Raw genomic sequence first — 26592 nt, 5'->3', positions numbered from 1 at the left:
TTTACATAACTATATGAATTTGTGGTTAGAAATTTAGACTTTGGTTTCCCAGAGCAATTACTGGTTCAGCTCAAGGAAGGCTAAAAATATATATACACCAAAGGTTATGGAATACACAAAAAATACGGGAAAACAGTCTTATATACCATTCAGAGGTCTTTAGTTCTACTAAGTAGTAGATACATTTTATTAAATAAAAGAAGCAAATAAGAAACAGACACCGGTGATAGCTATTTGTCCTTTTATGTTGTGAAACGCCCTGCGATCTACGGATGAAGGGTGGTATACAAATTTAATATAAATAAATTTTAAAAGAAACATTATTTCAGTGCTTTAAGAATATCCATAAGTAATACTGAATATTGTTTAAGAATACTTTTTTCCAGGGTGGGGGGGGAACAAGGGCAAAATAGGGGTTGAACTGTTCTGCCTTCTCTTTGTCATTAATTAACATGCCAGCATCCTGACTGAGCAGATGGCCTGTCATTTCCTTCCTTCTCTTTCAAACATTCCTGAAAAACACATTTTTACAGCTCTGAGCATCCCTCACTAGTCTCAGCTAATTCTCAGCTTTGGCTTTCCTGTCATTGTGCCTATAAGTCTGGCCCACACGTCTATATGCATTCTTGGGTAACCTGTCCACCCTTCCATTTCTTCTTTATTTTCAGCAAAGGACTAAGCATTTTCAGATGTCTCTCAGGTTTATCTCTTGGAATTATTTTGGAGATTATCTTGGAGATTGCACTTTTAGCAATTCCTTCCTCAGGAACTTTAATCCATGTTGGGTTCTTTTTTTCTGTTACTTTGGCCAGTGAATTTGGCGTGGAGACTTAACGCTTGAAGTGCGTTGTAAAATTGTCACAGCAGGCAACCTAAGGCCTCCAAGCCAGTTGCATTCCAAACATATGAGTTATCCCACTTCATCTTAGTTATGCTTAACACTTAAACTTTTTCATGAATTCAGATAACTCAGAAATAGCAGATATGTGCTACCATAGTTCAGAATACTCTAAAAACAGAAATACATTTGCGTATTGATAGGGTTTACTTTTGTAGTTTTGTAACACATTTCCTGGACAATTTGCTACATGTCTCAAAAATAATATTTGTTTCTGCAATTGCTTGCATTCACTTATCACATGGGACTTCAAAGTTTCAACTATGATCCCAAAATTTTACATTTGTCAATAGTCTCATGGTAAACAATTAGGTGAATGTATTTTGAGGTACATATTCTTTTGCCCTTAACCATACCATATAGCGTCATTGAATCCAGAGTCAAAACTAATTAATTAAGTTGTTGTTTCAGACTGTGAAGTATGCAATTAGTACCAGCTAAGCCAATGATATGAAAATCAGCATTAAACGCGCCTTGCAAACAGATCTCACAATATGCTCACCACAGAAAGCTGTAGCAAAATCTGTTTTGCGTATATATGCATAAAAACCAAAGTAAACTGTTGTCAACAGGATTCCTGAAATTGGCGTGTGGAGTGCAACATAATAGGAAAACACAAAAGTTCATAATAGGAATAAACAAAATATAGTACAGAGGATAAAACTGTCAGATTCCATCTCTGCAGTGGCAAAGCTGCATGCTCCGCTACCGGGGGCAGAGAGCAGGCAGGGGCGTGGCTGGTTCCCCAGGGTGCCTGGCATGTGTCCAGGGGGGGGGGGAGCCGGGATGGCACCCTTCCGGAATAGTGGGGGGGCGGTCTGCTCCCCCTGCACCCCCGTTCCTCCACCAGTGCATCCCTGTCTGTTCTGAACAGAACAGTATTGACAATGACAAGCAAGATGCTTTTTGCTTGATGTTTCAGTACATGACAGATTCTTTAGTGACCATGAAATCCCAGAAGGCTGGTGAGCAATGGATCTTGGTGTTTTTATAGAAAGAAGAAGAAATCAACACTAAATCCTGTGCTTTAAAACCCAGGACCCTTAACTCGTCTCCTGAGTAGTCCTTACGAGGTTAAGGCTCTGCTAGATTTATACACTCACAGTAGGCTCTACCATCTGTTTTTAATCTCTGTGTCATTTTATTTCTGAGTCTGTATCAGACACTATCTTTTTTAAAGTAGCCTCTAGTTTCTCTTACTAAAACCTTGAGAAAACCATTACTAATAAAAAATTTAAAAAATGCAATGCAAATTTACATAAGTTTGTTTGCAATATTTCCAGTCTTTTAATTTTAGTTATTTTAGAAGTAGGTGGGAAGTTTTTAATGTATTTATTTTTCCCCTTGGTTTTAATGTATCTATGTGGGTTTTTTGTTTGTTTGTTTGGTTGGTTGGTTGTAAATCATTTTGGGTTTCCAAAATTTGGGTTGGGCAAGATAAACTGACTAACAAATATAACAAATGATCATCATCCCAATTCTGATATGCTGGTTGCATAAACCAGATACTCCTGTCTGCCACAGCCAACATGGTCAGGGATGATGGGAGTTGTATTTCAACAATCTGGAGGGAAGAGGCTCTGAATCATGGACACATATGAAAAGCCTTTCAGATTTTCCCCTGGAACACTTCTAAGATAGGCAGGACGTCATTTCTCTAGAAGCTTATAGATTCTTAAATGTACCACACTGATTTTGGAAACCCAAAATGATTTACAAACAAACAAACAAACACCCCACATAGATACATTAAAATCAAGTGGAAAAAATAAATATATTAAAAACAACCCACCCACTTCTAAAAGGCCACTTATAGTTAAAGGCAATCCACAAACAGATAGAAATGGCCCATTATTGTGTTGCCACCCTACAGATCTCTCATGGAGGGGCCACATGAAGAAGGGCCTCAGATGATGGTCACAGGTTGGTTCATATGGGGAGAGGCAGACCTTGAAGTACTGCAGCCCTGAGCCGTTGAAGCTTTATCAGTCAAAACCAGCACTTTGAATTGGGCCAGAACCTAAGTGGATCAATATGAGGAACAATTAATGCCCTCCTCCCCTTCCCTAATTTATCTCCTAAAAACTATGAAATGTTTTAAAGATTTGATTAAATCAAATTGAAAATGCCTCAACAATTGAAGGAAAGTATTTGGTACATACATGCTAAGAGAAAAAAAGTTATTCCTTAGCCCTTTCTTCAGAAACGTTCAACACAATATTTACAGCACAATTTCCAGTGGGATAGTTATGTTAGCCTGTTGCAGGAAAATCAACAGAGTCTTGTGGCACATTAAAGGCTAACACACTTACTGTGGCATAAACTTTCACTGACTAGAGACCAGATGAAGCATAATCCTCGGCTGCCAGGGTACATGATATACACATGAGTGCAAAGCCAGGGGGTGGAACCTGTGGCCCTCCAGATATTGTGGACTCCAGTTCCCATTAGCCCCCACCAACATTGTCAATGGTCAGGGACAACAGGAGCTGTAATCCAGCACCATCTAGAGGGTAACAGGTTCCGCAGGAAGAAGAATATAGAAGTTGAGAATGAAATGGAATGAGAATGAAAAATTGCTGTCCGTGACAATTCATTTAAGATTGTGGATGTATGTAAAATTACTGTGACCCTTCACAACACCAGTATTTGGTGATAACACAATCATTTAGCAGCAGTGAGTAAACTAACATTTGTAGTGGAATTAAATCTGAATAATTTGTAGATACGCAGGATATACCGTATTTTTCGCTCTATAAGACACACTTTTCCCCGCCTAAAAAGTAAGGGGAAATGTGTGTACGTCTTATGGAGCGAATGCAGGCTACACAGCTATCGCTGAAGCCAGAACAGCAGGAGGGATTGCTGCGCAATCTTGCTGTTCTGCCTTCAGCGAAAGCAACATGAAGCCTCTTCAGCGCAGCAGGAGGAACGCTCCCACTGCGCTAAAGAAGCTTCGCGCAGCTATCCCTGAAGCCAGAACAGCAAGAGGGATTGCCGCGCGAAGCCTCTTCAACAACATTTGATTCAGAATATTTTTTTTCTTGTCTTCCTCCTCTAAAAACTAAGTGCATCTTATGGTCGGGTGCGTCTTATAGAGCAAAAAATACGGTAATCACATAAAGCTTGTGGCATACAGCTTATACACAGGCTCTGTCAAGAAGACCTAATCAATGTGTGGAGTTTAGGGGTGGGATCACACTTCTCCCTCTTCACATAGAATGGTACTAGTCCTACTTAGAGCAGAGCCATTAAAGCTAATGACAATGACTAACTAGGTTCATGAATTTTAATGGTTTACGTTGAGTAGGGTTTAGGTGAATACAGCCCCTATCAATCCTGTTGTGCCCAGTTTTTCGAACAAGGCTTCTCTACAGTAGATAAGCACAGAGAAAACGTGTGATATGTATAAATTAACCAATCTTGATTGTGTGAGATTTAAATATTTTGCCCTCCCCCTTTTTTTTTTACTCTGACAGTATACTGATCTGCATATTGCAGAGTTGTACAAACAGAAAGAGATTGTCATGGGGCATCACAGAATACAGATCTCCCTTCCACCATTAGCACTGATTCTGCTACATGACAACACATCTAACTGTTGCCTGCAATAGGAGCCTCCCACAGGAAAATCCAGACTGACTGCATTCGTTTCGAGGGCAACACTGGCTGGCACTACCCACAAGCTCTGCGTATAATAATAATAATAATAATAATAATAATAATAATAATAATAATAATTTATTATTTGTACCCCGCCCATCTGGCTGGGTTTCCCCAGCCACTCTGGGCGGCTTCCAACAGAGCTCTACACACGTAAAGGTTTAGGGCTGGGCCAGCAGATGCAATCTTTCCCATCCTTCCATGTTCTGACCAAATACTTGGACAAGATGGTGAGAAAAGATGCTTTGAATTCCAAGTCCCAGCCAGCATGGCCAGTGGTCAGGGATTATGGGAGCTTTAGTCAACATCAGGAGGGTTACAGGTTTCCCAACCTCTGGCGGAGAGTTTCAGCCTTATTCTCCATACATATTAGCTCCATGTTGCTTGTCAAAGCAACTAAGGAACATTTTATGAAAATATAGCTCTAAATTATCAGGTGCTTTGCTATGCCATCTTCTAATCTTCACAACTTGCAACATTATTTTATATGGAATTTTTCTAGCAGCAGTTTGTTAGAATAAAAGCAAGGGAAAAGGCCAAACAGTCAAAAGCATCAGCAATTGGTTGCTATGTTTGATAGCCATTTTTTGCTTTCTTTTTTTCCAGAGGGCATATAAGTAGATCAATGTATACAAATTAGCTTAGTGAGGATTTGAAGAAAGGTCTCTATTTGTGCTAGTACTCAGTAATTAACATTAACTGTTGCTTTCAGCATAACACAATGGTCTTCAATTGACAATATATGGGAAAGCATTTAATAATAGCAACGGATACGATAATGGCTCAATTGCATTGAATGAATGCAAATTAGATGACTGCTTAGAAAACTAACTTCCATTAAGTGAGTTGAGAACCAGCAGATCTGACTATACAGGTGTATGTTTCCCAAAGAACTATAGGGAGGAATTCAACATAGTGCTAAATAGATCACTCTGACAGTGCAAGTGGAAGAGAAACCAGTTATTCCCCCAAAAATGGAAGAGGGTCTGCAGAAGGGAAGAGTACACAAGGCACTGCAACCCTGCCTCCCACAATGACCCGCCTATCAAGAAATGCATTGCTAAACTGTATTGGTATTGTTTTATAATTATATTGGATTTTAGTTTATGGTTTTGTTTTCAGTGTCAGGTTTTCAATGTTGCTAGCTACCCTGGGAAAGGGAAGAATACAGTACAGGTAATAAAACAATAATTTGTTCCACAGCTGCCCTCCCTTCTTTTTCCCTCAATGCCTGTGCTTTCGCTCATTCAGCATGTTTCATTTTTCTCCTCACCTTCCATAATTAAACCCATCCCCGTTCAATCCCTTTACCTACCCTGCTAATACTGTAATTTCCATTTTCTTCTCCCCACCTGCCCCGCTTTAGGCTTTTGCAGCATTTAATTATTATCCTCTGGGCCTTGGCTCTCAGTCTCACAGTTTTCCTTCTCAAATAGAACTGCTTTCCTCCAAGCTTAAAAACAATCCCAGTCATTTCATTCTGTCCTAGCAGCTTAGCCACAAGTACCTAACCTAGCACTTCAACACGTTTCCTCAACCCACATTCTGAGATCTCACTCTCTCACCAACCTTCCTCTATGCTCTATAAATCAACCAAATGCTTGCATTCTTGGCGTCTTCCCCACCACCGCTTCCCTCTGCAGAAAAGATGCAGATAAATCATTTTGAAGAAGGAATAGAATAAAAAATATGGACCCCTTTCTGAAATCCATTCTTTTAGATTTTTTTGCTCAAGTGATTCTGCAAGAGCTGCATCTTTGCAAAAATATGCAACTAGTAAAATGTTTTTTCTCCCTCCCTGCGCTTTACGTTTCTTTAGAAAGGGGAGCCTTCTAGCGTACAATAGGAGGTCCATCAATACTTCATTCCCAGCAGAGAAGTAAGCAATTTTGATTCTATGGCTCTAGGAATAAATTTTCAGTCTCTGAGCCTGTGCATTCTCTGGACAGCTGAGTCAGAATAAGAATATTGCCAAGCTGACACCTCCTGTGAAACCTGCAGCTACAACTGCTGTCTATCTCTTGGCTTACACCAGGAATTTAGGTTCCTGTGATTCAAAGAAACCCTGCAAGTTTCTAGTCCTGATGGCTAAGAAGATAGAATTAGGTGTGAGTGGGAAATTCCTACTGGAATCTCAGGGGATCAGTTTGAGTAAGATGTCTAGTGTTTGGGGATGGAGGCTTCATTGGCCTGCATAATTAATTGCTCCTTCTCAAATCTGTCACTCCCAGATTATTCAATACAGTTAAAATGTAGGTCGATTGTACAAAATAAGAAAAAGTATGCAAATGTTCTTAATTTGCATAAATTACAAAGGAAAAAGAACTCAGTGTTTCTTACGTGTATAAATCAGATTGCCTTGATGCAGGGTTTTGTTTGTTTGTTTGTTTTGAGCTTGAATTTCACAAGGCCCTGGCGTTGAGGAAGAGCTTTTAAAGAGAAGAAATCAATGAAACTCTAGAATGGTGTTCTGACAGGAAGAACCATGATGGTGGAAATACAGGGCTGATACCTTATATGGAACTCTTGGGGTTTTTTTCATTGAATGCAGTGCTATTGCATGATGGGGAGGCTTTCTTGCCAATCTCATTTAGAGATTTAGAGAAGGAACTGCCCCTTTCCAATGGGGAAAGTGGGAAATGTACAATGACAGGGTCAGTTAAATCTCTATGAAAGTTAGAACCACCCTACCCAGCAATCCTCCATTAGAACTAAGAAAATAAAGCATGCTGTCCAGTCAACGCTGCCTGACTACAAAGCTGCTGGAGGCAAAAGGAAAATGGCAGCCTGTTCTCTGGCCCAGCAGTTCCCAGACTTCTCCCTGCCCTATTGGACCACTTGAAAAATGATGAGGGTCTTGATGGACCACTTAATTTTTAAGCCTGTTGTGGCAATTTTAATGCATTACAATTTATACTGCATGGTTTTTAATTGTGCTTTACTGACACACCACGGACCACTTGACTGAAGCGCATGGATCAGTATGGAAACCTTTGCTCTAGCTAGATTATTGGGGGTGGGGGAATCAGTGTCAGCACAGGGAAATTACTCATCATGAGAAATGGAGCAAGCTTTTAGAGAACTAAATCTCCTCTGGAGATACCTAGCCTGTCCCTTTTAAATTCATAGAATCATAGAATCAAAAAAGTTGGAAGAGACCACAAGGGGCATCGAGTCCAACCCCCTGCCAAGCAGGAAACACCATCAGAGCACTCCTGACATATGGTTGTCAAGCCTCTGCTTAAAGACCTCCAAAGAAGGAGACTTCACCACACTCCTTGGCAGCAAATTCCACTGTTGAACAGCTCTTACTGTCAGGAAGTTCTTCCTAATGTTTAGGTGGAATCTTCTTTCTTGTAGTTTGGAGCCATTGCTCCGTGTCCGCTTCTCTGGAGCAGCAGAAAACAACCTTCCTCCCTCCTCTATGTGACATCCTTTTATACATTTGAACATGGCTATCATATCACCCCTTAACCTCCTCTTCTCCAGGCTAAACATGCCCAGCTCCCTTAGCCGTTCCTCATAAGGTATCGTTTCCAGGCCTCTGACCATTTTGGTTGCCCTCCTCTGGACACGTTCCAGTTTGTCAGTGTCCTTCTTGAACTGTGGTGCCCAGAACTGGACACAGTACTCCAGGTGAGGTCTGACCAGAGCAGAATACAGTGGCACTATTACTTCCCTTGATCTAGATGCTATACTCCTATTGATGCAGCCCAGAATTGCATTGGCTTTTTTAGCTGCCGCATCACACTGTTGGCTCATGTCAAGTTTGTGGTCAACCAAGACTCCTAGATCCTTTTCACATGTACTGCTCTCAAGCCAGGTGTCACCATCTTGTATTTGTGCCTCTCATTTTTTTTGCCCAAGTGCAATACTTTACATTTCTCCCTGTTAAAATTCATCTTGTTTGTTTTGGCCCAGTTCTCTAATCTGTCAAGGTCATTTTGAAGTGTGATCCTGTCCTCTGGGGTGTTAGCCACCCCTCCCAGTTTGGTGTCATCTGCAAATTTGATCAGGATGCCCTTGAGTCCATCATCCAAGTCGTTGATAAAGATGTTGAATAAGACCGGGCCCAGGACAGAACCTGGCAGAATTCCTCATTGTGTTCTGCATTGTTTCTAATTCTGGGAGCCATCTTCCACATTTTATGAGTCAGAGGTTAAGTAGTATGGCAAATTGCTTCATGCTGTCTGTTAATGTTATGGATAGGTAAGAACATTATTTTTATTTACCCGCAGAGCTCATGTATTTGTGCAGATGCATAAGAACAGGCATAGGCAAACTCAGCCCACCAGGTGTTTTGGGACTACAATTCCCATCATCCCTAGATAACAGGACCAGTGGTCAGGGATGATGGGAGTTGTGGTCCCAAAACATCTGGCGGGCCAAGTTTGCCTATGCCTGCATAAGAACATTTACAGATGCGACTTTTTTTTTTTTTTACTTTGCATACAGTCATAGTCCTCCTTGTGCTTTATTTATACCAGCGCATGCATTTGTTGCCAAAAACCAACTCTAATAACAGGGAACAGAAGAATGGCTTATTACTAAAATTGTGCATTGCAATCACAGGCTCAAGACTGTGCCCATCATGGAATAAATCTGTTAACAACTAAGTACAGAAAAGTGATAAAACACCAGGAGGTCAGAACAATTTGGAAGTACATGCATTTATTAATGGCTACTATTTGTTTCAGTGTCACTATCTCTTTATAGCCCTTGTGTCTATTAGACCCTCTCTGTATAAACTTCTTTACCCAAAACATAACTGCTGATAATACAACCTCAAGCAAATTAAGAAAATGAATATATATATATATATATATATATATATATATTCATATTCTAGCACTCAAGCACATTCTGGTAGCACACAAATGAATCAGGCAAACAAATTTTAAAATTACATTACACCATACTTATTTGCATAGTGTTTTTGAAGCAATGCACTAGGGAAAGTGAACAGAAGGAGAGAGCCATTAAATGAGCAACATTAAACAAAAAAGTGTCATAATTTATTTTGAAGTGAGAACAGTGTATTAAAACTATAAGAAGTTAGCATAGAGATAACATGAAGCAATGGAACTAAATAAGAAGAGATTGGATTAAGGGGAGTATGACTGAGAGTTTATGAAGTACTGAGAATGGACAGAGATTGGAGTTGAATTGTCATCAAGTGGATGAAATAAAGCAAAACTGATTTCCATCAGTGCCACTATGTAGGAGGCTACGTGATCATGCAATATTGCAGGAAGTCCCTTTTTGGAAACTCACAACAGGGTTGAAATAGTGTTCTGGTGACAGACAACTGTTCTGATTATCCCTCTTTTCCTGCATCCCTGTACCTTTATCTCTCTCATTGCACAGCATGACCATAAACAGAAGAGAATATTTGTTTTTCTAAGAATTTGTTGGATTGATTCATTTTCCACCTGCATTAATAATGCTTGCTTGGACAGTGAACATTTCCATAGCAGTAGCATTCTAAGCAAATAAGCAAAGCTTCTCATTTTAGTGATAAAGATAGGAGGTTGCTCTTTGAACGTTAACACTTGTTGCACAAACCATTATGGCCATGACAAAAGCAACACAATGCACAGAAGCAGAGGTGGCTTGTCTGTGGTCCTTAGATGATGCTGGACTCCAACTGACATAATGCTTAGGGATAATGGAAGGGATCGGAAAAGGGGAGGGAGGCAGGGAGATACAGAGAGCCTCAGAGGCCTCTGAGGAGCAGCTCCTCGTCCAGCAGTGGGGAAAGCCACACCTCCAGTAAAGCAGAGGGGGAAGGGGGCAGCCAAGAAAGGGAAGGGCTCAAGGATGCTACTGAGAGCCCAAGCGCCTCACCTAGCCCGGCTGGCCAGGAGGCAGACATGCAGTTTCCGTTGCCCAACTTGTGCAGAGGGGTGAAACGTAAGGAGGGGAGGCAGAGATTTGGGGTGTCTAAGTTCTTATGTTGGGGGAGAAACTGGAAGGGGCCACTCCCGTAATCTGCAAGTGACTAAGACGGACATGAACTTTGTGGTTCTGCACTGTAAATAGTTTGCACCAATAAAACCTGTAAAAGACAGGACAGAGTCCTGCCTGGTAACTCACGAGCAATCACCACCAGCACCTGACAAGATAAGAACATCTGAAGAGCCACAGGTTAGTTAACCCTTCAAAATAGCCTACTTACCAAAAAAAAACTAATTTAAAAATTACTAAATAAAAAAAAGCAACAGCTCAATGGATCACCAATAAAAAATAATCCTGCATGCACATTTTTTAATTATATTGATTACCAATCTCTCTCTCTCTCGTAAAATAAGTAGTTGGTGGATTTCTCTCTCTCTCTCTCGTAAAATAAGTAGTTGGTGGATTTCAACTCTATACAGCTATTTGTTTAAAGTCTTTCATAAAAAGGAAATTTGTAAAAATAATAAGCAGATAAGAGGAATATTCTTTGAACAGATTATTTCTCCATGATAACTTTTAAGTTGCCCTCATTTGATCTTGGCAACCTTTTAAACTTGTAAGCTATTGCCTATATTATAGCACTCCTCCCTAAACTGAGAGCTGACCAAGAAAGAAAAACATCCCTTCCATGAAGCCCACAGACAAAAATTAACACTTTTCTGGTATTGTGCAGGACCAGCACACGGTCCTGGTTCTCTCCATACAAAATTGTGTAAGGCTGCAGCAATTTGCTTTTATTGTGAAATTCTGGGAAATTGTTATTTACTCAGATGGTAGTGTTTTTGTTTTCTTTACAACCTTCCTTTGTATAGACAGGTGCATTAACTAGAGGGAACACAGATGACTGATGATGCAGAGAATCATTTAACAATGTCAGTCAATAATAATCATAGAAAGAGCAATCAACATGCTCCTACACAGCTCCCATTCATTTTTATGAAGTTTACATAAGGCAATGTCTTCCTGGTAGGTTACATCAACAGACTAGATTCTTTTCTTGCTCTCCCTTTTTAATGTTTATATATTGATTTTCAAGAATTTCATTTATATAAAGAAACAAGAATTAACCTGGATAAGAAGACATTATAAAAGTTTCTTTAAGAATCCCACGTTTATCCTATTCAGTCAAAACTCCAGAACACTATTTACCTGCTTAAATTTGTTTCCACAGTGGCTAACAAAGAAGTAAAAAAATAATAGCAACAATACAACCAAAAAACATAGAGCATACAAACTAACACAACAATCTGAAATAAGTCAACCACATTAGTGGTTTTTAAAAGCCTAGAAAAACAAACTTTTTTGCTTGGCACCTAAATGATAGTAAGAAGGGGGGCTGGGGGGCGTCCCTGTAGAAGACATCCCAAAGCTTAGGACACTATCACTGAAAATGTTTCCTCTCCCATCAAATCTGCTTTCTGGACAATGCACAGATCAGAAACTATCATGGTAGACAAAGATCAATGTTTGTTTTTTAATTTAAAACTTTTTATTTCATACTATTGCATTTTAAAACCTTTGTTATCATGAATACCAACATCTTAAATCCTAAAAATTCACAACTCTCTATCAAGCACACACACACTGAATGAAAGCCTGCTTTCCTATGTTTAATAAGGTGTTGCTTGGTTCAGCTGTATGTTAGAAGCTTTGGCCAGCACTGTACATGTGGAGTGGCAGCCAGGACCTTCCAGAGGGATTTCTTGGTTTATTCTCTCAGTCTGTTTTTATCTGTGTTCAAGTGCATGCAGTCAGTTATTGTTAGCCACAGTTCTACACAGACACAGTGTTTCCAGCTTCATCAGTGTGGCAATCCAATGGAACTGTGGTGCCCTGCTGATGGAACTGTGGTGCCCTGCTGTTGATGGATGCTGCAGGGGAGCTAAAAGGTCGTCCTTGCTGTGCTGTTGGTCAAGAAGGGCACAAGGGCGCTTGCCCCTGAGGTCATCTAAAGAGGAGATTGCCTACCAGAGTCAGAAGGAGGTGCCATCCAAAGCCTGGAATGCCCTCCAGGAACCACTAAAGGAAAACACTGTTTTGCCCAACACTTGCCACTCTTGGTTTGGGGAAGTTTTTGTCACTTTGACTAAGATGATCCAGTGCACTTTAATCCAAGTATGGATGCAGACAGATGTATGTAAGTAAAAGAGACTATTGTGTCTCTGTGTGCCTGGCTGGACAAAATAATTCCCCATCCATAATTGAGCACAAGGTAAACTGTCGGTTTTGTACCAGAATTAGCTATGCCTTGCACTGTGGTTAGTAGTTAGCTATGCAGAAGACCAAATGGCGGGTAGAGATAATTCTTTCCCCACACTTGGTTCAGTTTTACAAAGGCACTGCAAATGAACTGTGCATTTTAAAAAGTGTCGAATGGGCAGCAGAAAGATAAGCAACTCACTTTGCAGTGGTCATGCTGTAACTGTAATGCTGGAACATCCCCACCAATAGGCATCTGCTTCTTTATCTCTTCATCTTTCAGGTTCAGCCATTTGATAAGCTCTTCCAGTGATGACAGCAACTTATTCCACTTCTCTGCACTTGCCTCTAAGTGAGCCCTGCAATGAGACACAGCAAACATTTTAACCTTTAGGCTACATTAAAATATTATAGGATATTTTCCTTAATGCAATCCAAATAACTGTTCAAATGATCTATTAGATATAACCATTTCAAAATGGCTTATACAAGAAAAGCAAAGGAATCTAGTCTGAAATGTGCGGCCCACAGATGTTGTAAAATACTCAAATGGTACCTAAATAATACATAATGATACCAAATGAGTATCCAAATGGGATAAAGGGAAATCCTCATTTTGTCTCAGACATTGTGCAAATTAGGATTAGAATGAACTCCCTGCTTGTGATACTGTCAATATACAGTGACATGTTTGCAAATTATATTATACAAACAAATCACTGCGTTGTTGCTAGCTGCAGCACACATGAAGATTTCAAGACACTAGAAGATAGGGAATTTCACAGTTCAGGAACTGAGAGATAGGATATGGCAAAAAATGCTTGCTGAGAAACTGACATGTACTAAATGGATTAGAGGTTGTGCTAAACAAGATAATTAAACCAAATATAGTAACCTTTCTTATCATACGCGGCATAACCCAGAAGACACCTGTATCTTACAACTCCCTGTGAAGAGAGGCGTTAACAAACTCTTTATTAAAATGACTAATAAAGGGTTATTGTGTGGGATTGTTTGACAAGACTATGGAAGGAAGACCATTTATGCACTTCCAGTCTGAAGTTCAGTTTATGTCATGAGCCCCACAGCACTGTGGGGATCAGGCTAGGATTGGAAGGCTCTGATGGATGGGAAGGGAGAAGAAACAGAGGGGAGGACTAAATTCTGGCAACCTGGGTTGGAGGAGGGGTTTTTTAGAAGGGGGAACAGAGATGCTGGCTCTCCCCTCTGACCTCCTTGTGCAGCAGAGAATGTCAGTGGAGGCTGGGGCAGGCTTTGATTAGCTGAGGTGGGAAGCTAAGCAGGAGCCAGCAGTGACTGAACAGGAGCCCAGGCAGGAGGTTGCAGTGCTGTCACCTAGAACCTGCTGTGACCTGGTCCCACAAGGTGACAGAGTCTCATGAGTGAGGATGCCACACTTGGTTTTGAAAAGCTTGGCAAGAGGAGCAGGGAAACCTCTGTAGGCTAGCAAGGCCGATCTCACACCTTAATAACTGTTGATGTATACTATTGTTGTACTGTGTGTTTTGGGTCTATGGACCGCCATAAAGCTGTGTGTGTGTTTCTGTTCAGTTCTGAACTTCTTGCTCTGTTCCTGGACTTCTGAATCATGACTCCTGAGCACTGAGCCTGTACCATTAGATGCTGGAATAAAGAAAGTGCCTCTGTGTGTTTTGGGTGGGAGCCAGGCCTGTTTCATTTTAATGGTTCCACTGGAAAACATTACTAAAAATACATTTTGAAAGGAAAATCCCCATTCTCTATTTTAAAACTACAAATTATGCAATCTAGTAAAAGTTCCAGAATATTATGCTTCAGTTTTAGCACCAAGTGCAGTGTACCAAGCTGTAGTCCTCAAACACACCAGTTTAAAATAGCTGCATGTAAAACCCTATCAGACTTCTTAGGGGCAAAAGTCCAGATTTCCATAAGACCTGTCTATGACAGGTTCATACCCAGAATGAAAGGGGCAGTAAGGGGTTAATGTTAACTTGCTGAGCATTACTGGTACAGATTACTTACTGCATTTTTGCTGAATCAATGAACTGCTGCAGCATTGTGCTGTAATTCAGTTAATATGACATACCATTAGTGTAACTACTCTTGATAATGTCAGAACCTTTTATTTTTCTGAGTCCCTTGTCTACTTTAACCTATGGTAAGCAGAGAGTGTCCCAATACTCACAAGGAAATGGTTGTAATCTTCTCCTGTCACTTACACTCTATCATCCTATCAGTGCACCTAATGCATTTTAGATTCTTAATAGCTTATCTGTGTTTTCTAGAATGATGGTAAAGTAGGACAGACCTCCACTTTAATTCTGTCCGTTCAATGATCTTGACGAATCTTGAGACCATATAATTGCCTTACACTGATAAACAGTATGCCAGCTGAGCTATAGGATGGAACTAATAGTTCACAGTTTAATTTTCTGCTAGCTCAATATGCAATTCTTGTAGCAGAACACCAGCTTTTTTAAAGAAAAAAGAAAAAATGAAAAAGATTAAATCTCTCCCTCCAAAAAATACCGCATGCTTTATTCGCTGATTCCAGTGATTAGTCATCCCTTATCTCATTCACTATTTCTTTCAAAGAGCTCTGAACACACATTTCCCTCTCTATGGCCTTACAGGAACTGCAATTATTCATTAATCCCAACCACCCCCATAGGAAAAGGTTGGAGTGGTCAGCTGACTACCAAGCCCTGACCACAGAAATATTGGGGGGAAGGGATGGGTACAGCACTTGCGTTTCAGATTCTAAACTGAAACACTGGGATTGGTTCTCTGCGGAATTGCATCACTCTATCCCTTTGCACTTCTATATAAATTCTATATAATCATTGGAAAATAAGAGTGAAAAACGTATGTGTCATAAGATGCAACAATGACCATATTGTGTGGGCATGGTCCATATCAAGGATTAGTCTAGCTAATCCTTTCTATTAGCCTCAAAAATCAAATTCTTTGCAGCAAGCTTCCAGCCTTCCAGAACGCTGACTGACACAGGCTGTCAGCATTTGTGGGTACCTCAAAGCCCTTTGCATTTATTCTACACTTCATTTGTTTAGTAATCCCCTAGCTTATTCTCTTGACTTTTGAACCCAGTTTTGACTGCCGCTGTGGTACAGTGACTAGCGTGTCAGACTAAGGAGGTCTGGGTTCCAATCCTCACTCCGTCCTGAGGATCACTGGGTGACCTTCAGCTAGTCAGTATCTCTGAGTCGATAACTCACCACACAGGGATGATGTGGAATGAGCAGTGTATAATGCTTTGAGTGCTTGGGGGGGGCAGTGTAGTATACGTGGAAAAAAATATGTACTGGTGGTCTCCATTGCACAGCTACATGTCTTGTATGTACTACAAACTGTGCATTCAGTGAGGAATCTCATCCCGATTGAGATTAGAAAAAAAAGAACTACTTGCACCTGATACAGCCTTTCTTATTTCAGCAGGCATTTTAAGGTAGTGTTTGATTTTATGAAATTTTTTATTGCTCTTCTTCTTTCTATGGTTTTTATTTAATTGTCATTTTGATTTAATAATTAAGTGGTATATCTATATCTATATTAAATAATAATAAAGGCTAAGTTGCTATCTTTTCTCTGATTTGGCAGTTCCTGAGCCTTGACTGGGAAGCTATTTATTCTCCAGAGGAGTACAGTGGTACCTTGGTTTAAGAACAGCTTAGTTTATGAACAACTTGGATTAAGAACGCTGCAAACCCGGAAGTAGGTATTTTGGTTTGTGAACTTTGCCTTGGAATAAGAACATGTTTTGCTTCCTGTTGAGTGTGTTCCATTTGTAAATTGAGTCCCCCGCTGCTATGGGAAAGAATGTCTTGGTTTAAGAACGGATTTCTGGAACGGATTAAGTTCGTAAACCAAGGTACCACTATACTGTAATTGGATCACTCACTGTACCAGTCCTGTTTGGAATCTGTCTTAGGAAACTTCCTGGACCCAAAGGATGGGCTTACAATACTAGCTACTATTTTATTTATTTTACTGTGTTATCAACTTGATGTGAAATATGCTCTTATACATGAGCATAGTGGCCTTTGGCAAGCCATATCTCTTGGGCTTTTCCCCCTCTCTCTTCTTTTTGTTTAATTCAGAAAGGGTACATAAAACATACGAACTGGAAAGTAATCCATGATAGGATTAGATAGGAAATTGGTAAATCTAGCAGAACATGTGTTTCTAAGCAAGCAAGCATATGTTTCTGAATGAGGGAAAATGTTATACAAGTTCCTACTAATCCCAGTTTAGGTTTCAAACACTTGTTAAACATAAAAGTATAAACACATTTGAATGCTTATTGGAATTGTGGTTCCAGACCCTCCCATCCTTATTTTCTACTTTTACTCAAAACGGTTCTAAAATTAGGGCCAGATGTAGCTGTACTGATTGTGAACACACACACCAGAAGGCTTCTTTGTTCAAAATAATTGAGGACTGAAGTGCTGTCACTGTTTGTAAAGCTTTGAACTACTTGCCTAAAAAATAGATGGATATTTGTTGAAGTTGATGGCAACTTTGTAATAATAAAACCAACATCAATAAAGATCAGTAAAACACAATGCTATCAAATCGAAAAACAAACATCCATTTGGCAGGGGTCCATATAAGAACTAACAAAATCTTTCCTAAATTTGTCTGAGAGCTTTTCTGACCTGAATTAAAATGAGTTATGCTCCCACACTGTGCTTCCAAGCTCCACAGTGGCCTTTTGTCCAGACTTTTTAAATTTTGTCATATTTTCTAGCTACGATGTATTTTATAATTATTATGTCATCTATTTATCCTTCTACAAGTCTTGAGGCTGAGACAGGAACTCCCTCAAGCTACCTAGTGGTTACATACTTCTACATGTACAGCTGCATATATACATAAATATTGCCATAAGCACCATCTTAGGGGGGCAGGGGCCCCAAAAAATTCAAACAGGGGGCTGCCCCCCAAAATCTGCAGCAGTTGTGCATGTGCACCATGCAACATGCTCACCTTAATCTTGCTGCCTGCATCACTCACACACATTGCCAGCCCCCTCAATTGTGGGGGGAGGGTGGCGCACTTGAATATCACATGTGTGTACAAAACGTGCACTTTTGTATTGTGCCTACCTTTCTCTATTCTATGTTTCAGCAGCACTGATTAAAGGAGAGTATGTGTGGCCCACACACTCTCACTCTCTTAAGAACAGTACCATAGGTTGCCAAGGTAAAATATCACTTTAAGCAGTTACAGAAGAAAATATAAAGCTGTGGATCATAAGATAATTTAACTTAAGGAAAGAAATTTCAGAGCTCCTCCTTCTTCCCTACAGCCTCCTTATTTTTGGATTTGGATTTGCTGTGTTGGCTCTTCAGAGGGTCAGATAGTCCTCCTGAACATGGGAATGGGAGGGTACACTGGGGGGTGGGGGATGAAGAAGAGATGAGTTTATTTTCTTCTGTCAACTTATTTTAGAATCCAAGTCTGTCTGGAGCAATTCCCCCTTTCCCCACCAGGCAATGTTTCATAACTCCGCCATTACTCACCACATCCATAGAAGCAGAACCATCTGTATAGGGTGATAAATAAATGAACTGAATTTATCCTTAGAGAGAGAGTCTTGTCAACCTGTTTTCTCCACAATAGCCAGAGTCTTATTAGGTTTGGCTCACAGAAGAGCACCACTTCTTCTAGAACAGCTGAACCTTAAAAAACATAACTAATTACCACTTTTCAGGAATTTTGTTCTGAACATGTGAAGCTATCCAGAATGTGCCATTTGGGAATTTGTACTCCCTAGACATTGACATACATTCAGCAATACAACATATCTATATATGCTCTTTTACTTATGGGTCTTAGTGCTGCAGAACCAAACCTAGTCATTCACATGGTCTACATAGCTGGACTTTTTAATAATGATATTTACGGAGTGACAGGGGTCTGTTCAACCTGGCATGTCTCCACACCAAGACAAAAGTGTGGTGGGTTGTTATCTGAGAATTGTTGCTTGTCATCAACTGTTTTGCTCAAGCTTGCAAGGAGATCTGCCTTATGATTAGCCTGATGAAGACCAACATCCTGAGTCAGGACATTGCCAGCAGTCTACACATCAGCAATGCTGACCACACACTTGAGGGAGTAGATGATTTTGCCTACCTGAGTTCCACCATAACCAGCAACCTCGCCATCGATGCTCAGCTGAACAAGTGTATTGCCAAGGCAGCTACAGCAATGGTTTACCTCTCTAAAAGGGTACAGGAGAATGTGATGCTAATGTCCAAGGTCAAGATGAAGGCTGAGCACTCTGCTTTATGGAAGTGAGTTGTGAGCAACATACAACTGCCAGGAGTGACACCTTAATGCCTTCCACATGCATTGCATCAGGAATGTTTTTGGCAGGAGAAAGTCTCAAACAAAGCTGTACTTTCCCAAGCTCACATTCCCAATACACTCACACTCCTGTCTCATTGATGTCTACACTGGCTTGGTCATGTACACAGAGTGGAAGACAGCAGGATCTCCAAGGATGTGTTCTACAAGGAGTTGGCTTCAACTGCCAGGTCCATTGGCAAACCAACTCTGCATTGCAAATATGTCTGCGTACGAGGCATGAAGACTGGCAACATCAACACCACCATGTGGGAATCCCTTGCAGATGACCGCAGTGCCTGGATTCAGAGAATCTGGTGGTGTATCCACAACAGTGACCAGAGAAGGAATGACCACTTGCAGAAGCAAAACTGGATACCTTCATCTGCCCCAGCTGCAACAAAATATGTCTCTCCCACATTGGTCTCTACAGCCACAGTAGGTGCTGCAACTCTCCAACAGTTTGACTTTGCCCCCAAAGGCACACTCCTCTGTTGTCTTCCAAGACATACAGATGCCCACAACAATATAAGCAGGATGACAAAGTATTTCAACAACAAAAACTTGTATTCAGCAGATTTCTGCCTTGTAAAAAAGACACAGGGAAGAAAATCATTCATGACACTAGACTGGATCCAGTAGAAGGTTGTTCTCCACTGCAACCTCTTATGCCCCAATGGATTGGGGAAACCAGAAGGTTTGTCCCTTGGAATGGAGGTTTGTGATTAGAGGGGGAAATCTCCCCAAATCAGGAAGAGTAGTTGCATTAGCTGGTAAATCAGAAATACCTGGACACTGATAAAAATCTATAAATCAGTTCCTTTATGCGCCATTGGTGCAACAGCTCCTAGGCGGGGTGACAGTGACATGGCTAAATTTGTAACAATAACTTTAACTCAGTAAAAAAAATGGTTAAAATAAGTTGTTAATTCCCCTGCCAAGAGACTGACAAAAGCAGTGTTTTGATTTATTTGAACTTTCTTCAAAAGGAGAACAAAAGCTAGTAATAGTTTTTTCTTTGCTTGGAAAGTGATGCACCTGTTCCTTTTGTTGTTTTTATTCTGATGGCAAGCCAAATACTGCAGTAAAAATCATATCCCCAGATTCAAATAAAGTACATTCCAATTTTCCTACAAGAGTTACCAGAGCACCCCTTTAGTCAGACACATTTAGCCACATGCGAAAGCTTTCTGTCCCTACCCACTTTAGTCTATGATTTAACAGGGATTCAAAAGCAAACGTTATTCTCACACCAACAGTCCCCTGCTTAGAAGTAGTGTCCAAATCAGCCCTAAATTGCAGCTCTGCTTGAATAGGCAAATAGCAGAGTGTCTGCAGATGAAAGAGATGCAACTTGTTCTCTGAGCCTCAGAGACCAGCTTTAGCCAGCTGCCATAGGTATTTGCAATATAAGAACTGCCGGCTCAATGCCTCTTGCTGGGAAAGCATTCTTGATCCTTGGAAATATATTTTTCAGCACTCTTCTGGGACCTGTCTAGCAACACTTATCTGTGGCTAGTTCTGCCTTTTAAATCTACAGCACTTTTAGTGTTCAGCAGAAAGGGAGAAAACTGCCAAGAATGAACTTCAATCCTGTGCAAAATGCAACACTCTTATTTGAGTCCACTTCAGCTCTGTGCTGAGGGTTTAAGTGGCTCATGAAGCCTTCTGCTAGCATGCCATGGAGGGTGAAATTACAACTCAGTGGCTCCTTTTCAATCAGGACTGAAGAAGCTGTACACGACCAGAAATTTAATTTTATCAAACATGGAGTGGCAGCCTGAACTGTCACCAAAAAGGCACAAAAATCAGAACAGGAACTGTAATCTCCATCTGTGTGTGATTTGCTATGGGCCCATGCTATATTTTAGTAGCAACTCATATTCAGAACCTATGAGGGTTCTGAATGAGGGGGGAAATGTATCACAAAACGAAAAGAAAAGAAAAGACAGGTTGAGAGGGGCATAGGCAGGGTAAACGGCTATTCAGAAGAAGAGAACCGAAGAACCACCATTCAAATATCTTCATAACAAAACAAAATGGAAGAAACAAAAAACAAATCAATCCTAACAACTGACCACAAAATAGATAGTACAAAAACTTTAAAGAATCATATTAAATATTGCATAGCCACAAAAAGACACCACTGATATATTAGTGAGTTGTTGCTGTTTTTTGGGGGGTGTTTTGTTTTGTTTTGTTTTGTTTTGTTTTGTTTTGTTTTGTTTTGTTTTGTGTTTTGTTTTGTTTTGTGTTTTGCTTTGTTTTGTTTTGTTTTGTTTTGTTTTGTTTTGTTTTGTTTTGTTAATTTGGCAAACTGGGTTGAAGGACAAGCATTGTTTTAAATGTATTATATAAGCACTGTGTTCACTTTAACCTGGGATGGATTGTGGGGTTATTGCTTGGTTTGTTTATATGTTATGCATTTTGTGTTTTTATATTGTAGACTGCCCTGTGTTCCTTGGATGAATGGTGGTATAGCTCAACCCCCACATTGCAGACCACATACTACAGAAGCAAGCAGTTACATTGCAGGAGGTAGTTACATCCAACTCTGAACAAGTTTTGAAATACAAAGTAAAATCTACCTAGATCTGATTATTACAACAGAGTAAATGATTACTTATGTATTGTATTTGATGATTTAGTGTTTGCAGTTAACCCCCTCTGATTATGCTTCTAGATTTCTCCCTTACAGCTGATATATGTCATCTAAACATCATGTTCCATGCATATACACAAACTAAATTAATTGTAAAACTGTTTTAAGTATGATTGTTACACACCATTCATAATAACAACCACTACTCATCCTTAGACTCTCACCCTGGAATTAATGACTGGCTGAAGTAAATGACTTGAGGGCAGCTTGGGCCATTAATTTCCCCCAAATGATCATTAATCCCCAAGAAATACCATGCTGCTCAATTGTTACTGCTGGAACACTGCAGCTGTTGATTAAAGTATTAACATAAATGTCTTCTCATCTCTTTCTTGATGATTTGTGAGGGACGCTTATAAGAGTCAAGACATTACGGGTACTTGTTCCAACTATCGGCAGCGCAAGCTGACAGACACTGACCTCCCAAGCTTCCCTGAAAACATAAAACTGAATGGAATTTTGATGTGAAGTAATCTAAGGTAGGATTCAACCAAGTTGCCATGTGTACAGAATGAGGCTTTCCTCTCCTTCCCCTGTCACCATGTCCCTTAAAACTGCTTTGGATAAGTGGGGAAATCCCAAGAACAGGTTTAGGGAGTGTTCCAATTTACAAACTGGCAGGGCACGACGGTGAGCAGCTCAGACGCAATGTTATGTGGTCACACAGTTAGTAAGGGACCAGGTTTTTTATCCCCAATCCCATGTCCTCAACATAGCAATGCTACATCTGGGCCACTGGCAAGGGAATAAAAAGTGGGTTGCCTGGCATGTCTCTCAACATCAGGCTGCCTGCACAGGGGGGCCCTTGCTACCTAGTGGTGAAAAGTGCAGAAGGAAATTTCAACAAATTAGCAAACCACCATTTTAATCTATTCCACCCATGCTCACAACATGTCAGGGGTACTCAAGATATGGCTAGCACACTATTCCCTGCCAAGCAGCAAGGATTTCCTCACCCACAGATTCTAGTTCTCCAGAAGGTGTAAACAGCACCTGCTGGTTCCCCTGGGCCTTGGCATTTGCCTGAGGGTTTTTTTTTTTTTTTTAGTTTAGAGAAAAGGCAAGTAAGAGGTGACATGATAGAGATGTATGGTGTGCAGAAAGCATACAGAGAAAAGTTTTCCTCCCTTTCTCACAGCACTAGGGGACGTCCAATGAAGCTGAATGTTGGAAGATTAAGGATACAGAAATGAAAGTACTTCAAGTTAAAGTGTGGAATTTGCACCCACAAGAGGTAGAGATGAGCACCAATTTGGAAGGCTTTAAAAGAGAATTACACAATTTCATCAAGGATGAGGCAATCAATGACAACTAACCTTAACAGCTATAGTCTGCTTCCGCTGTTGGGAACCAAAATGCTTCTGTGCTAGGAATCACAGGTGAGGACCGTGGTGTTGCACACAAGGCCTGCTTGTGGGCTTCCCATGGGCATCTGGTAGGCCACTGTGAGAGGAAAATGTTGGACAAGATGGCCCTGGACCTGATCCAGTAGGGCTCTTATGTTTATTTGGACATGCCTGCGCATGATAGGATGGCGCTAACATGAAATTGGTGCATTTTTAAGCTGTGTCCATACTTGTACAAAAGTGAATCACAGGAAGCAGCCCTGATTCAGATGTAACTTTCAAATCATATTTTACCTGATACTAGCAGACTTCGCTTTCAGGTCATTCCAGCGCTGGTTCATGTCATCAATGCGGTGTTGGAGCAGTGCAGCCTCATCAGTGTTTCCCAAGGCTTTTACCATCTTCTGCCTGTTTCCATCGATGCTTTTGAAGATGTCATTGTGGGCATCAATTTCAGCCTGGATGTCCTAGGAAACAAAAACAAAACAAAAAGAAAGAAAGAAAGAAAGAAAGAAAGAAAGAAAGAAAGAAAGAAAAGCCCACTTGTGTTAATACTGTACTCAGAAAGAGATAATGAACTATTCAGAATTCCCCTATCTCCCTATCAAAAACCAAGGTTACCACATAGGAATAATTTTTTTAATGCTACTATTCAGATATTCATAAAAGAGATCTCTGTTTAGCCTAACAGTATATGCTCTTGAAAAAAATGAAAGGAATAGAAGAAATATGCTACTTCAAGAACAAACTGTTCAGATGAGTATCATAAGGCCGCATTCTGACAACTGTTGTCAATCTCCCTAGCATGCACACAATTTTCCTATACACAATTAAGTACATAATTATGCCAGTATCGCTGTCAACATTTAACGCAAGGAATACTAAAGATTTCAAAATAAATTACTTACTTCATGTTAACACAAGCCATTTAAGACAGATCCAGATGGCAACGATTTCTTACACAGTGTAGGCTGCTTTTAGGAGCACTTGAAGAGTCCCAAGGAGAAAGCAATTTCTCCCCTACAACTCCCCCAGCCCTGCATCACCAGTAAACTAAAGCCAGAGAGCTAAACTCATTCCCATATGGAATAAGCAACTAAGATGGGTTGCAATAACACATCCAGTATCCAAAGCATTAAGCCACCTAATCATGGTCAAGAGTATAAAGTGCTAAGTAGAGTCCATCTTGAATTGAATAACTAATGAAGATAGAATTTTATAGCTGTATGGAGAAGGGCTTTCTGTGCTGCTGCCTACATTTTGGAATGATCTCCCTGTTGAGAGCAGGTGGGCAGTGAGATCTGGATGCTTCTCCTGAAAGCTAAAATCCTGCCTCTTTACATGAGCTTTTCTTGACGGCTAATACCAGTTCCTAGCTGTTGGAATTGATACTGAAGTTTTATTGCTGCTTTTTAAATATGATATTGTTTTGTTATGTTTTGTTATATGTTGCTTGTTTTATTGTTTTTGAAATCACATTGGTATTTCTTTAAAATGGTGATAATGATTCTTGATACAAGTCTTCAGAAGATTCCAAGACTCAGAAACTTACATTTCTGAAGTTGCCGAATGCAAGGAGCAACATGAAGTTACGTCAGTGTGTTATGCCTTGTAGCAAGGAAGGGGAACCTATGGCCCTCTGTATGTTGTTGGACTACAACTCCCATCAGCCATGGTTAGGGATGATAAGAGTTGTAGTCCAACCATATGTGGTGGGCCGCAAGTTTCTCCATCCCTACTGTAGACTTAATAAATATTTATAAGGAAGTCTAGAGATCTAGACAGGGATGTCCAATTGGCAGGCTGGAGGCAGAACACAAAGAAGTCTAGTGGTTCTTTCCCCAAAACATTTTAAATTTCCCACAAGTTAATGTGCCTTCTCAGCTTTTACATGTCATATATTATATTCTATATAAACACATGCATAGCCCCAGAATGTATTATTTATTAAAGAACTAAGAGGATGTACAGCCTGCCCTTCATTGGTGCCAGTACAGGGTGGGGTACAACATAAAACAAATTATAAAAACTTCAGTAAAACAGAACAAAAAAACTCCAAGAAATCAAGAAAAGAGGAGCTTCTATTTTTCAAAAGTAAAGCAAAAAGCACTGTGAAATGAACACCAACATGACTGCTTACTAACATCTGGGCAAGAATGTTTAAACATAGGGGGAAAGCCATGGGGCATACAGTATATCTCCATGGGATTAATCAGTGAAGATTATTACAGGAACCTTGTGATGCTACAAACATGATTTTCCTTTTGAGAGAATCAAATACAACAAGCCTGGAATGCCATAAAGAACTGATTCTTTCATATTCATTTCAGCATGTTCCATTCTCTCCCGAGTGAGCTTTTACACAGGTGCCCACGAGGGTAGCACAGCATCTAAAAATGGCCGTTATTCATACGACAGGCATTTAAGAATTCATTGACTGCTCCTGTTCATTTAGGGTATTGTGGAATGCATAATTATCCTCACTGGGAAAAGAAAACAGATGTATGGATGAAAATATGAAATCTCAGGGACACATTTGACGCTTCAACAAAGTTAGTGAAATAAAACTTGGAATTGTTTGTTTCTTCAGAGAGAGAAATGTTTTAGACACTCAGCAAGTACTTCCTTGTTTACAGGGCTCTCAACACATACATCTGTAGGAGTGTGGGACTCCTTCAGAGGAAGGATGGAGGTGGTGAGTGGGGCTCACCTGCATGGTCTCTGTGCGTTCTTACAATGACTAGAGGGGGCTGCAAGTGAACTATGTGACGTTTAATAGAACACTCTTGCAGTGGTTTTTGTGTTTTCTCCATAACCACATGTAGCTTCTTTGTATTTATTTCCTTTTCAACCCCTTTCATCTCCTTAACATCTTGTGATATTTGAGAGTGATTTCTTCACATATATTCAGACTCCCAGATTGACTCCTCAAGTATCAGTAATATAAGTGCAGCTGACAGAAATGTTAATCACCTTGTCCCCACCAATTTGACCCTTTAAAACTGAGGTAGCAGAAGCAAGCACTCCTCACGGCTGAACTTTTAAAACGTTCCACAGTGGAAATGAAATCACATAGGGTTTTTCATTCTTCCAAGTTGCACTTCCTTTCATCACCCCTTGCCCACGGTCTCTCTCCATTTACACAATTATGATGTAGTTTTGCTTCTCAATTGGTTGGTTATCTGGGGTAGATTCTGTTTATACATGTACTGTCTCTGAACTCAAATGCAGGGAACCAAATTGAAGAAAAACCCATTGTAATGCTATGAAAAGGTGTTGCTATAGCATTCTTTACATGGTTAGCACCACTATAATAGTATCTAACAGAAAAATACAAAAAGCTTGATACTGAAAACAGCAATGAGGGGAAAGGCTCTACATCACTGCTGAATCATCGTTTAAGAAGAATTTTCATTTTTTCCTCCTTGAAAAAAGTTCCAAATTTTAAATGAAAGCTTGTGAAGATTATGCCTGTGCAGCCCTGACCATTTGATCAG

General features: G+C 40.2%; 1 protein-coding gene across 3 annotated transcripts in view; it reads right to left on the bottom strand.

The window, feature by feature from the left end:
- The window catches only part of LOC309338224 (utrophin-like), a gene marked incomplete at its 3' end in the record, with an annotated part of 204287 nt that overhangs the window by 91695 nt on the left and 86000 nt on the right, over positions 1-26592 (bottom strand). For all 3 annotated transcript variants that reach the window (XM_081855250.1, XM_081855251.1, XM_081855252.1), the window contains 2 exons: positions 23390-23562; positions 12921-13077 (listed from right to left, as the gene is read on the bottom strand). In XM_081855250.1, the coding sequence (XP_081711376.1) occupies positions 12921-13077; positions 23390-23562 (330 nt within the window). The remainder of the gene's footprint in view (positions 1-12920; positions 13078-23389; positions 23563-26592) is intronic.

Source organism: Podarcis erhardii, assembly GCF_964252035.2.
Source record: "Podarcis erhardii genome assembly, chromosome: 3".
In the NCBI taxonomy this organism is placed as follows: domain Eukaryota; kingdom Metazoa; phylum Chordata; class Lepidosauria; order Squamata; family Lacertidae; genus Podarcis; species Podarcis erhardii.
The sequence above is the reverse complement of the archived record's forward strand: the minus strand, read 5'-3'. Positions and strand labels throughout refer to the sequence as shown.